At 37.8% G+C, this 14,577-nt stretch overlaps 1 protein-coding gene across 6 annotated transcripts in view; it reads right to left on the bottom strand.

Moving 5' to 3' along the window:
- CLOCK (clock circadian regulator) overlaps positions 1-14,577 on the bottom strand; it is a 40,832-nt gene that overhangs the window by 8,056 nt on the left and 18,199 nt on the right. For all 6 annotated transcript variants that reach the window (XM_081208793.1, XM_081208795.1, XM_081208796.1 and 3 more), the window contains 15 exons: positions 14,067-14,215; positions 13,340-13,431; positions 12,339-12,428; positions 10,565-10,685; positions 9,638-9,751; positions 8,282-8,400; positions 7,397-7,479; positions 7,079-7,185; positions 6,097-6,244; positions 5,766-5,841; positions 5,169-5,310; positions 4,760-4,860; positions 3,584-3,673; positions 2,655-2,813; positions 1,575-1,781 (listed from right to left, as the gene is read on the bottom strand). In XM_081208793.1, coding sequence (XP_081064919.1) covers positions 1,575-1,781; positions 2,655-2,813; positions 3,584-3,673; positions 4,760-4,860; positions 5,169-5,310; positions 5,766-5,841; positions 6,097-6,244; positions 7,079-7,185; positions 7,397-7,479; positions 8,282-8,400; positions 9,638-9,751; positions 10,565-10,685; positions 12,339-12,428; positions 13,340-13,431; positions 14,067-14,215 — 1,798 coding nt within the window. The remainder of the gene's footprint in view (positions 1-1,574; positions 1,782-2,654; positions 2,814-3,583; positions 3,674-4,759; positions 4,861-5,168; positions 5,311-5,765; positions 5,842-6,096; positions 6,245-7,078; positions 7,186-7,396; positions 7,480-8,281; positions 8,401-9,637; positions 9,752-10,564; positions 10,686-12,338; positions 12,429-13,339; positions 13,432-14,066; positions 14,216-14,577) is intronic.

Raw genomic sequence — 14,577 nt, 5'->3', positions numbered from 1 at the left:
ATAAATGAGCTGTGGCCTGTGAAGGTGCAGGGGTCAGAAAAAGGTGAAATCACACCCTGCTCAGATATCTCCTTACCTTCAATTGAGACAACCAAAAGAAGTTTTTATTAAGGAGTAAGGGGTCACCATAAGGAATTCTTTCTGGGAAAGAGGGTTTGAGTTTGTTCAAAGGATGCAACGAGAGAACTAGAAATCATCCACTCTCTCCCCTCAGGCTGTAATGATTCACCATCCTGACTGGAAACTAAAGGTACCAATGTTAAAGTAGAAGACGTTTTCCTTTTTTAAAATGGAGAATATGTTTTTAAAAATAATTTAATGATATTCTAGGTAGTTTGAAATTTCACAAAAGATACATCTTACAGTATGTAATGACTGAATGGCCTTCCTTTCAATGTAGTAATTGCAATGCATGGGGTATTTTGAAATCATCCCATTTGTCTTCTTTTTAAAGCAGGCATGCCAAACCCTTTTCAGCCCAAGGGCGGCACTGGTTGTGCCAGTAGATGCCAGTGGTGGGTGTGGTCGAAGTGTGTGCCCGTGCCACCCAACGCCCGCTGTCTCTTAAACACAGGCAGGCAGCCAATCAGGAAGTCAAATGGGTAGGCATACACAGATGTGCATGCACAGACAAGACAAAGGAATCTTAAATGCATGGTTTGAAGTGAAAAAGATAGCCCACAATTATCAAAATCAGGGTGCGAGCTGTCAGTTTCGTGGTTCACTTTGTTTCGGCCTAATTATTATGCTAGGGAAGCTTACCATTGAAAAAGTTGATTGGAATTTACAACTGAACACACTTTAGACAAGGAACAGTTCCAATTAGAATTTGTTTAAAGGCCATGATTAATAGAGTAGATGGGTTTGTTTTCCAGTTAAGTAATTAATGCTTCAGCCATTTCTGAAAAATCAGGTCTACTGATATTTTGGTTGTCACAGCTGAAATATCTTCCTGAATTGCTGTCTATAGAGGCAGAAACAGCTTCCCAAAAAGAGAAAAAATAGGGGCTAGGGAGAGACATTTCTTCCTCCTGATGCAACTTATTTTTACACCCACTAGATGGCACTATGCGCAACAAAAGGAAATGTTGACTTGTCTATTAATCCTTGCACCATGGCAACAGCTCCGCAAATTCTGTTTGCCCTTGAACATTCATTTCCTTCCTATCTTCCTTTGTGCAATGACAAATTGTTCACTTCTGAATGGCCAAAAAATTGATCCACCAATAATCTGAACTCTCTAGCTTCCTGGATTGTCACGGTCTAGCTTCCTACCCCAGTCACGTCTTGCTTCTTTCCTATATTAAACAAAGTGTGGGACAGGGTTTTGTTTTTTTTGCAACAACCCACTCAATCCGCCAATATACTTCCTAAAGTTGGCTTTGACATATGAGTCACACTTTCCTGACTCTAAGCCCTTCCCTACCCTCAAAGGCTAGGCTAGTAGAAGTGAGTGCTTGAAGAATAAATAACATCTACTAAAGGAGCACTCTCTCATGGCAACATAAAGACAAAAGGCTGCATTTAAGAAACAATGGCACATAACTAAATATTATCTTCGAGTGTGGCATTACCTGTTGGGTAGTACTTTGCAAAGGCTGTTGCTGTATCATGTGTTGAGCACCAATATGCCCAGTGTTCATGCCACCTTGGATTTGATTAGTTTGAACAACTTGACCTTGCATATTTATTGGTGTAATCTGCTGAATATTTGATGGGTTTCCAGGAGTCAGCTGAACAGAACCAAAGTTTAATCCAGGAGTTGACTGCTGCAAGAACATCTTTCAGAAGAAAAACAATACATGCCAGTGCTTAAAATACTAGTGAGCAATCAGAACACATAAATCATTGTTTGTTTAAAGGTCAATGAATTCCCTATCTGAGAGGTGACAATTATATACACTATCATTTTGTCTAATAATAGTGTTCTAATGGTCATATGAGGCTTAGACTGAACTCTATACTCACTTACCTGGGAGTAATAAAATTGAATTCAGCAAGCCTTATTTCTGAGTAACCATGCATAAGATTATACTGTTAATCTGGTAAAGGGGGAAACCCTACCTACAACTAAACTACTGTAACCTGTATTTGTATTTTATTTTACTAGTGACAGAACTTGCAGTTATATCACATGGCCCTTATTAGTAACTGATATGAACATCTAGGATTCCAGTGAAATGGTTGATCAAATTAAGTTTTATAACATTAAAGATATGCTTTTTCAGGAAATATTTTATTTATAGAACAAACTAATCAAAATATACTCATTGTATTTTCTTAATGTTGTAAGCTCCGTTAAGAACTTCAGTCGAAATGCAAAGTACAAATCTCCTGAATTAATAACTTAATAATGAAGTTATAATGGTATCTGAAGAGTGCACACACACGAAAGCTTATACCAGAACAAACTTAGTTGGTCTACAAGGTGCTACTAGACAACTTTTTATTATAATGAAGGAGTCTTTTATCAATAATTTTTTATTCCAGCATGCAAAACATCAGTTTTAATCTGTACATCACACATACAAATACACACACACACACACAGAGAGAGAGAGAGAGAGAGAGAGAGAGAGAGAGAGAGAGAGAGAGATTGAGATTTTAAGTGTAGAATCACTAGCTATGTCAGTATCTGATCAGCTTTAACCAACCTGAAGTCCTTGCCCATGGACCATTTGGAGTTGTTCCTGAATCTTACGCAGTTCTTCTTGTTGCCGATGAATGTTTGCTTCTATCATTCGTGTTCTTTGCTCCAATTGGTCCTTTAAGTGCTGCATAGCTCCTAACTGAGCAGAAAACTGAAGCATAGGCTACAAAGCAACATTGAAGAAAAACACAAGAAAGATTTGAATCAGTAGCAAACATACCATAGGAAAAGTAATTAACCACTACAAAAAATTCTATCAACCCTGTGAGTATGGAAGTAATTATCTGTATTTAGCTTAAAGTCATAAATTGACATTTCTGACAAAGAAGACTTTTTTAAAAAAAGTACTGAGGATGCTGACCAATTTAGAGAAATCTTAGACAAAGAGAAAACAGGACCTGCTGAACCAAAAGTCAGGCAATGGGACCTGTTAATAGCAGGGGACATTACTTCCAACACACCCAAATTCAAGAACTGAATTCTAGATCAAACAACGACCGATTAAAGGATCAAAATGTAATTACTTGCTTTAATACAAATTACAGTGGTGCCTCGCAAGACGAAATTAATCCGTTCCGCGAGTCTCTTCGTCTAGCGGTTTTTTCGTCTTGCAAAGCAACCCTATTAGCGGCTTAGCGGATTAGCGCTATTAGCGGTTTAGCGGCTATTAAAGGCTTAGCGGCTATTAAAGGCTTAGCGGATTAGCGGCTAAAAGGCTATTAGCGGCTTAGAAAAAGGGGGGGAGCAAAAAAAAACCCGGAACACTCGAAAGACGTTTTCGTCTTGCAAAGCAAGCCCATAGGGAAAATAGTCTTGTGAAGCAGCTCAAAAACGGAAAACCCTTTCGTCTAGCGGGTTTTCCATCTTGCGAGGCATTCGTCTTGCGGGGCACCACTGTACTTGCTGTAATACACATTCAGATTTAATTAGTACCTGAGACATGCCTTGCTGAATCTGTAAAGATGCAGGCTGGGACATCATTGGCTGCGCTAAAGGTTGTCCAATAGATTGTGAATTTAAAGACTAGGATTTAAAAAGAAATATACATACCATAATTATCAAATCAAATATGTATTTTGGAGGCAGATAGAATGGTGGAGGAGGTTTTAAAATGACAAGCCCAAATGTAATCTTCCTTTCTTCCCTAACTTCCTGAGAAGAAACGGGGTAGCTAGAAAGAGTTTGGACCACCTTACATCACTTGCTGATTTCCATTTTTAAACTTTGATTTGCCCACATGAACATGCACACATATAAAAAGCCAAATGCAAGTGTTATACACCCCAAATAGGTAGACAAAGATTAACAATCTACAGCAGAAGCCTCAGAGAGTTATTCTCTGTTCCAGTGTACCTTCCTCTTCTGTTTTTGTGGAACAAGTAGCCTTCATAAGTATTTCCAAAAGCATCCACTGAGCTAATGCTTACGTTTTTATACAAAAGGCATGAAACACAGCAGTACTTTAAAAGGACACAAATTTTACAAACACATAGAGGACGTATCCAAAGCTGCAGCTCTGATGACACAAGAGAGTTCTGTGTATGCAACAGAGTTTACTCTTCCCCTTTAGAACCCTCTTGTACCCTTAAAATCAGTTCCAGAGGGATGGAGGACCTTCTGAAGCATATTTGTGGGGCACACAAGAATGAGAGGAAATGGGTGTTCTGTTGATACAGTGGAATGACACTGGTGCATTACTGAATACAATCCATAATACCTAACCTCTGGAGCAGATTTTGGGGGTAAACTGGAGATGAAGGGGAAGACTCTTCTGCTCATGCAGGAGCATTACTGGATCCCATACTATCTGAAAGCTGACTTCTACTCAGATTCATAGCAAAACTCTCCATTATTTTCAAAAAGCCAGATGACACTTAATGAAAAGCTCTCAGTTGACTGCTTGAGCGTAGAACTGCGCACATGGTGGACACATTCAGGATAGTGACATTCTCAAGCAGTCAACTCAAAGCTTTAAAAAGGATGTTTCCAAACTAGGTGACTAACTGAAAGCATTTATTTATTGTATTGTTTGTATTTTAAGCGGAAAAAAAATCTAATGTTCACAAGCCTTAACAGATAAATATGAGTTGCTATTTTCTGAAGAATTACCTGATTACCAAGCGATGCTCTCCTTTGTGCAGACTTTTCAAGAGTGGATAAATTTTGCCTTGGAGGAGTGCTAGTATCCATTGTCATCTTCGTTGGCGTTGCTGATGTCCCGGCAAATATAAAATTGAAGAGGGATACTTTTATTCATCATCAGCATTCTGAGTTTGCCCAGATATACTTAGGCAAGTGAATAGTTCATCACAATAAAATGACAGCACTGCATATTCAAAACAGCCTTTATTCCAATTGGTTAGGTAAAAATTGAGATTTATATTCCACACCAGATTAACAACTTTCTCTGTAGAACTGATAATATCATCAGGCTACAATTATCATGAATAGCATTCATTTTAAAGTCACAAGGCCCCAAAGTCAATAACCTTCTATAGTTTTGATTTTGTGCACTCACAAGAAGGGTCTGAAACTGCAGTGTGAGAAGATTTCCTTGAACTCCTGGAGGCAGAAGAAGGTGTAGGGCTGTGATCAAATCTCTCCAAAGCTTCTTTGAGGCTTTCTGTGCTTATATGATTCTCAGAACCAGAGTCTTGACTCTAAAACAATAAAAATGTTTTGGCTGGTTCATCACACACAAAATAATTAGCAATATAATTAGCAGAAACTAACTGTATCTTACCAAATATTCAAACATGGGGCTTTCACAATGAAAGCAAATTTCTTATACATGTGCTTCACCTTCCCTTAACTTATCCCTGCTCTGTTTGATATCTTAACAGTCTGTCTTTCCATCTTACTTCTCCCTATGATCAGTGTTTGCTTCTCTTTCACCACCCTGACAACCCAAAAGCAAAACAAAAAATCCAAACCAAACTTTGCAAGAGCAGTTTTGAACACCTTATCACTAGGTAATTTACATGAAAGAATGAATAACTCTGGGTGGGTGGATTATTAACACCTGCTGAAGTGCAGGCACTGCAAACCCTACAACCAATTTTTAAAAGCTATAGCAATGAACAGAACCAATATAAGATGATGGTGGAAAACTTACTTTATCTGCTGCTATTTCTGGTAGAGACTCTTCAATACCAAGTTCGCGCCGCCTTTCTGCTCGAACCTCTGCATAACTACCGATAAATAACCCAACATTTCAGGCGATTAGCATGTCGGTTCATCTTAACAGAATGGTAGCAAACATTTTATATACATTATTTAAATGCATTTGAAAAATACCATGGATGCATTAATGCATTAATATGCTTTTACGTGTGACTAACTCAGAAGACTCTAATGACTTCTTAGTCAGCTGGGAGAAGTACTAAAATATAGCTGAAAAATCGGTTGCAAAAAACTGTAATAAAAATTATGCAGAATTCTATTACCTTACTACCGTGTGTGTACATACGATGAACTCTGGCCTAGAATTCCACTGATGGTAAGTGATATAGTAATGAGTCTGCAACCAAATCCACTGTTGACCCTTTGTGAGGAATCTGTAATAGCAGGATTTCCCTTTTCCATATTGCATTACTAAAAACAATGTAAAAATAAGGTTCTGCTTCAGAAAATGCCACTTCCAGAATGTGCATTTAAACAGTTTGCATCATTTCTTTAAACCAACACAAAACTTTCTTCATTTGATTCTAATAGCCCAAATACAAAAATAAATTATTTTTAAAAGCTGTGGAACATATTATAGAAGGAGAGAATGGAAAGAAACCCGAGAACTACTATGAATGCTTCCAGAATGGTAGCTCCAGATGTCACCAATAATTATTCTTATCTATTAGTTACATGCACAACTGAAATTGATTTTCCGCACTTCAGATAGCGCAATGTTCCTGCCACACTAGTGGGCAAAACCTAGCCTAGTAAACAGGGAAGCTATAATTCTGAGTGTGCAATTTATTATTATTATTAAGCAATTATTTAAATTGTGCTTAAGTGCTATTTTTGTTTAAGCACTATTTTGTGATTAAAAACTTTTTTAGAACATAAATTTACAAGTATTTTAGCGCTAGTTAAAAGATTTTCAAATATAGATACAGTGGTACTTCGGTTCTTGAACGTAATCCATTCCAGAAGACCGTTCGATTTTCGAAATGTTCGAAAACCAAGGTGCAAAGTGCAGTCTGTAAATTGCACTAAGAAAATGGAAAAACATGCAGCGGAAGCTGTTCAACTTCTGAGGCACGTTCAAAAACAGAAGCATTTACTTCCGGGTTTTCGGCGTTTGGGTTCTGAAACGTTCGTCAATGGAGATATTCGGGAACAGAGGTACCACTGTAACTAGTTTGTATACATCACCAAAAGTTACCAATTCTATATTAGTATGCTTTACATAAAATTTTGACATTTACTTACAGTGTTCATGACATTTTGCCAGGTTTTCTAGGTCATCAACATGATAATAATCATAGCCTGATGTCCCCAACACTTCAAATGGTAAATAACCTATTATTGGTGGTGCCCTGGATAATGACATAAGAGTCGTTATTTTATTTCTCAGAATAGAAAAAAATCAGTCACAGTTTTTAAACAGAAAATTGTGCTTATAATTACATAAAAACGTATTCAGTAAAAAGTAAAATTCATTTCTTGCTATAAACAGCCAATGAGGATTAGTGACCACTAACGGTAACAGAGTGCTACCGCTTAGTACTACATTGTAAGAAATGGCACCTGTGATCCAAGAAAAGGAACTTCCATTCTAAGCTATGTCTAGAGGTGAACTCTTCATTGGGTTCTTCAACAGTGCTCATTTCCTAAAAAATAAAAAAACGTAAGTCTCTCAGAACTGCTCTACTCTAATGTAAAAACTCTCATGAAATCCAGACTTCCAAACATACATATAATTCGACGTGAATGTAACATGCAAAATATTTCTTATTTTGCTGTTTCACTGCTGCTTGGAAGAGGAGTAATTCAAGCAACTTGCCACTACAGACCAACCCGTACTATGCTTATTTTACCAGTGTGAGTATGGCAAGTTCAGCATTCTGTGCAAGGAACCACCAGAGGAACCATCATCCTCAGAACTCCCCTACTTCTTTTTGACACCTGGGAATTGATACGGCAGTTGTGCTATTTTCTTTTACTAGCAATTCACATGGTATATAGCATTCCTAAAAGAGGAAGTTCTTTACAACTAAGCCTTCAGCAAATCTAAATTTGCACCACAGAAGGACATGTTTCAAAATTCCTGTAGGAAAGGCACTGAACGTCAGCTACGGCAATGAGGAGAACTTGACTGAGTCTTCCTAGTACTGCAGACAGGTTGCTAACTAACAGCCCAAATCATCCTCTGCGAATGCATGCTTGAGCCTGATCCAACATACATGCAGTACAGTTACAGAAGCTGGCTATAGACCTTTTTTTAACAGCGCAGGACCCAATCTAGGAGGCAATTCGTACAAGAACACCTGCATGCTGGAGAATATTACCCTACCTAGATTGGAGTATGGTTGCTTAAATTATTGTTCATTAAATAATAAATGTTTTGATTAAGAAAAATACAAAGGAAAAGCAAATATCATAGATTTTGAGGAGATGACAATCTAAACGTACCTTGATAAACTGAGGTGTAGCTAACCTGACTGTAGCTACAAAACAAACTCTGTCTTCATAGGAAGGCCTATGTGATCGCTGAATGGTTCCTTCATAACCATTATGTGCAGAGTTAGACACTAAGGACAGGAGGAAGAGAAGGAAATTACTACTATTTCTAAGAATGACTTATAAAATCAAACATATAATTAATGATCCTATGAAACAAAGTGTTTAAAAAAATCACCTGGGAGAAAAAAATTAAAACTACATTCTTAAAATATTTCATTTAATAACATAAATATTGCCTAAGCTGATGTAAAAAGAAAGTAAAAATCATTCAACCTGTTTCAGTTATCTCAGAGTTTTTATATCCTGCCCTTCCTTCAGATCAAAGTGGTTTTTTTAAAAAAAACTACATACAGTCACACAGAAGCAAAGTCCTCAGACCCTGAACTATAAGGGGAAGGGGCATAACACTGCACTCTGCTAAACAGAACAAAAACCCTTGAAATAGCAGCAAATAAAATCAAAACAGAATGAGGGACTACTAACAATAACTGGAAATAAATTGAAAAGCACGAGTAATCAAAGAGAATGAAAGCGCTAAAGATGTAAGTTGGACAATAGGAAAAAAGCAGGAAAAGGAAGGACACCTCCGAACTCTAACAGAACGCACAGAGAAAGTGTATATTATATTATTCAGCAACATCCCTTCCCTCAAACACTGGGATTGAACAGTGCTAACAAAATAATTCCTCTGATTAAAAACTGACAGTTCTGAACAAGCTTTCCCTCCATCCTGGTCCGAGAATCTTCCTTAAAATACAGGCATCAATTAGCCCCTCTCCTCCCCCCTGCTGTCTTCCTTATATGGCGAGCTTAGAGACAATAGTTTCACTTTCTGCAGACACTTGTTTGCAGCTTTTAAAAGCATCTGAATCACTGAGGTGCCATTAGGCATTTGGGGAATTCTGCTTTGACTTGGGTGTCACATGCAGATCACACTTTGCCCAAAGCAGCCAAGAATCTCTCCAAGGCTTGGGATTCAAGACTCACTAGAACAGGCATCCCCAAACTCGGTCCTCCAGCTATTTTGGGACTACAATTCCCATCATCCCTAGCTAACGGGACCAGTGGTCAGGGATGATGGGAAATGTAGTCCCAAAACAGCTGGGCCGAGTTTGGGGGTGCCTGCACTACAAGTTGCTACACTTCCCTAGTTTCTGTCAATAGACATGCTGTAAATTTACACTATCCTCATTTAAATGTAATCCAGCGCCTGTTTCCTTAAAAAAAGAGGTGCATTATTTTTCCTATTTCTTGTAACGTTTCACAAGTTAGTTGTAATCTAAAACACTTTTAAAAAATACTTACTGTTACTCAAAGACTTGAAGTTTCCTATAAATTTTACATATTCATATGTAGGTGGCTCTTTGGGGTCTATTGTCCCTCGGAGCATATGGCAACAGAACTCTAGTTGGTTTTTTGCTAGAAGAACAAAACACACATAATGGAATATCAAAATGAACATCAAAACATTGCAAGCTGATATTCTTGAGTAAAATGTGCAAAGCAATGGAAGAAGCTACCTTAAACATAGCCTTAACAATGTGCCATCTTACATTCCTTACATGGGAGTAGTTCTTCAGTGCATCCAGTCTTTTCTTGCCCTGCTACCACAATAGTTTTCAACTAGGTTTGAATCTAAGATCCTACACATTTAGAATATAATCTTTTACATTTTATATATTGACAGAAATTTCTGCAGACATTTCTGTGACCATGGTTTTCCAGCAAGTGGTTCTTGTCCAGGTTTGTTAATTGTCTCACTTTAAATGTTGTCAGGATCCTATGCCCTTTTAAAATGTGGCTTTTTTGGGGGGGGGGAGGTTATTGGGTTGTTGTTTTTATTTTGATTATGTATTTTGTAGTTTTATATTTTTATTTTATTCGGTGAACCGCCCTGAGACCTCTGAGTATAGGGCGGTACATAAATTCAATAAATAATTATAATAATAATACTGCTAACATGCAGCAGTTGTTGGCCACAGTTGAAACAATTCTTGGTTCCTTACCTCCTGCAAATATAAATATAAATATAAATATAAATATAAATATAAATATAAATATAAATATAAATATAATAATACTGTTAGCCTTTTCATATTCCTGGTATGTGAAAAAGATTTCAGGAAACTCTTAGTTTAACAGAATAAATCAGTGATTATATTTTCACTGTATTTTAACATGTTGAAGTGTTCAGGAGTTTCTTCCGAGAGATAATTCAACAGTGCAACTTACATTTTAAATATTCTGGGGTCAAAGAATCACTTTCCAACAGATGAGTAGACAGTATTTTATAAACCTCTGAATGCTCCCCCTCCGGGACAAAATTAAATATACTCTGATCCACAAGGTCAGACTAAAAGAGAGAGAGAAATGAAATAAAAATGTAATCTTGTGAAATGTCACTTTTGAATACAAAGTAACTAACACAGCTGTCAGGGAGAAAAATATTATGCTGCTTGTAACACATAATCCTGATTAAGTACATCATTTCCAAATATTTTTACAATAAAAAGCTGGATTGCCCTAATTTCAGATACAGTGAACAAACGTTGCTATAATCCTATCCAAAGTATAAAAGACACTCCCCTGTCCTTTGAGACTCGAGGTACATTGCAGTAATGAAGTATATGTTTTAACCTAAGGAAGCAACCTTTGAATGAGGACTGAGCATTCTAAGCAGCCACGGGATACTGAGAATTGATTGCAAAAGGTGGAAAACTTGGGGGGGGGGGAATATCCTACTTAAGCTTACTACAACTTGCAGTATTATTGTGTTTTATTATTATCATTTTATTACCTCTGCCAAGTTTTAAGTACCGGGATTATTAATTTATCTGCATCTGGTTATTATTATCTTTCTCCCTGTCATGACCATCCCTCTGAGGTTATATTTATATTTATAATCTTTCAATTTGGCTGGTCTATTTACTTAACCGACCTGGAACAATCTACCAGAGAAAAGGCCGCCGCCCATGGGACAGAGGGTCATTGATGAATGATAATCCAGCTTCTACCTAGGGTTTTAATAGGTCATAAGATTTTATGATAATTATATTTGTAATGTATTTTTGTCGGTGTTTGTCCTTTGATGCTATGGCCTGTCGGCTACGCAAATAAAGTCTTGTTGTTGTTGTTGTTAAACAACTTACAGTATCTGGGAAAGGGGTGTAATTAGCTGGCAGAAACCCTGAAGAGAAGCAATCCTGTTAGAAAGTGAGGATATTCTGGTGCTGATCCTACTCAGTTTTGTGTGCAATCCAGAAATGTCTTGTGTGGGCAGAAAAGCACTTCTGTCTGTTTGCACAAGACATGAGCAGAGATCAGTTATGGATCCCACTTTAAATGAATGCTTTTACAATATATATACAAACCTCTCATCAAATTCAAGCAGAAAACCAGCAATAGTAAAATCAGCAAAATTATCTGTTGCATTCCAACAGTTTGGACAAAAGGAAAAGTTTTACCATATCCACAGCAATTGTGGGTGAAAACCTCAATGTGCAGGATTGTTCAAATCCCTTTCCTCCTTAGAGGAAATGAAGTCTGCAACTGTTATAAACCAAATCTACACAACGGTAGACTCAACTGTAACTGTCTCCATTTCTTAGTGCAAGAATAAAAAAAATTTTTTTAGGGCAAGATAAAAACAAAATGCTTATGCCCTTTGATAAGCGAGAAATAGGCTATACAGAAGGAAGATCGTGCACAGGCATATGTGTGTTATTTTCATATACCACTTACATCAGGGGTCAATGAATGTGCACACTGTGGTACACTGTGATGGCTGTGTGTATATGGGCAGAGAAAAATGTCTGATGCTCCTGATTCACCCACTGAAGTGCCTTATACATGAAACAGGACTAAGGCTGCTTTAATGGAAGAAAAGATGAAGTCTTTAAAAAGATATTATACTATTTGAGCTCTAGAATCTAGAATGGCAAATGGTAAAGTGTCCATCCAGTGACCAAATAAATCTGATATCTTCCTGTAAGCAGCTCGTACTTACTGGTAAGTGTTCAAGTAAGGGGGTTACACTTTCTGATACATATATTATACTTCCATCTGTCATGATTGCTAAGAAAAAACCATCAAGAGCCTGAAATTAAACAGAAGAGACAGTTAAAAGGAGACAAACAGGGCACTGTACAATTTGATTAACATACAAAAAAGAGCCAGGACTAACTTCTTAATTGATCTCAAAATCTTAAACCTCCCTGCACCAGCACCCTGAACAGTGGAACTGAACACTATCTGACAATCAATTCATGGGTTGCGCTCTCAAACCTGGGGAAATGCACATTATGCTAAGTGCACTGTTATGTTGCTCCTCAGCCAAAAGGCTCACAAAACTTAAAATACATAAGAAAACATTAAAATACCAATTGCAAATTTGATACAAATTGTTTCAAATCAATTCAACACAAAACAGCAGGAGCACAAAACCAAGGCACTAAACTCATTGCTATAAAATGCCCAATGGACAACAATGGTCTTCACCGTCTTTCAGAAGGTGGGAAGAGAACAGGCTAAGCATGTCTCCCAGTGTGGTGTCAAAGTTTAAGTGCCACTATAGAGAAGGCCTGGCTCCACATACCACCCAACATGACTAAAGCTACAGATAATGGTGGGATGGAGAGCAAAGAGCCTTCTAAGTTTCTAAACAGACATGCAGTATTACATGGAGGTAGGTAGTGCTCAATTTACTTTGGACCCAAACCATTAAGGAATTAAAGGTCAAAGGCATCATCAAACTGGGTTTCAAAACAGAGGGTAAATTAAGTTTCAAAGGTACAGAATATGTTAAGTAACTGGTCCCCTAATAACCCCCTGGCAGCAGCATTCTCCACATGCATCTTTTGAATCTGTTTTGCACATATTTTAACTGAATATTGGGGAAAGTGCATTTTAATTACAATACAAAGCTGAAAATATACCGATCAACATCACAAAGCAATACTTACAATGACAGAATACGCACACATTTTACAATGAAAATAATTAAGTTACCTCTAACATTAACTGAGTGAATTCTTCATTACTAAGGAATGTGGGTTTCCAGTCCTGTCGGATTTCACTGGCATCTGATTGGGCAGTGATCTCTGCAAAAGGAAAGGAAAATTATGCGCACACTTGTAATGCACACACCCAACTTTGGATGCCAACTTGAACAAAAGGGGGAGGGGAATAGCGCCACAGGTTATTTTCCCCATCCCATTGGAAACTATCATTCATTAACCGCACCAGCCCAGTCATTAAACATGCCTATTACAAAAGCAAAAAAGATAGAGAGCAAGTGAGAGAACTGTATTCATTGCAACATTGTACCTTAATGTACCAAGATGCAGATAGGTAGGTAAAAAGGTTGAGAAAAGAAGCATTTACTTATCACCAGAACTGCATGATGGGGAGAGCAGACAGCAGCACACTACTAGTCATAGTGCTGCATTCAACAGGACAGAGATAGGTCAGGGGAAAGCTAGGAGAGTTCTGGGTTGGCAGTGGCTCACATGTGCACACACACCCTTACCAGGTTGCTGGCACCACCAATCCAGGGCTCCCTTCAACCCTGCCACCACCCTGTCCCAGCAAATATAGCACCAACACCACCAGGTAGACAGACTAAAACTACCTATGATTTATGGACCATTCCAACTCATATATACTCATATATACTTAAGTATCAAGAATTCAACAAAATTTGTTTCACAAATTTCTTGTGACATTCCCAAATTACCTTTGTGCTTCTGTAAGAAATCAATGCTCTTCTGCAGTACAGTAGATTTGTCCATCTTCCGAGCATTGCCCGGAAGCATGGATCCCAGTTCTTTGATGAGTACATTAAACTGATCTCTGCGTTTCTTTTCAGACTTGTTTCTTGACACCCTTAAAAAAAAAGCAGACACACACAATTATGAAAATTCCAGGGGGAAAGTTTTATGCAATTTCTTAGGGGTTAGGAGGCTGTGTCCAATGCTACAGTTCTGTCAGCACAAGGGGCTTCCATCTGCATAACAGAATTTCCCTTTCCTCTCCCATCCCCTCCAGCTCCTGAATACCTGGAAGGTTGGGGGCAGGCAAGGGGAGAAGAGGGAATGGAAGCCCTGGAAGCAGTGGATACAACAGAATGTACTGTAAGTTACAATGGTCAATAAAATATGCTCATTTCAAATGTAAGGAGGAGGAAACATTTGGCAAAACTAGCCATAGAAATACTTTCAGCACAATTCTAATCATGCCAACTCAGA

The sequence above is a fragment of the Podarcis bocagei genome (genome assembly GCF_964188305.1).
Source record: "Podarcis bocagei genome assembly, chromosome: 9".
NCBI classification, from domain to species: domain Eukaryota; kingdom Metazoa; phylum Chordata; class Lepidosauria; order Squamata; family Lacertidae; genus Podarcis; species Podarcis bocagei.
The sequence above is the reverse complement of the archived record's forward strand: the minus strand, read 5'-3'. Positions and strand labels throughout refer to the sequence as shown.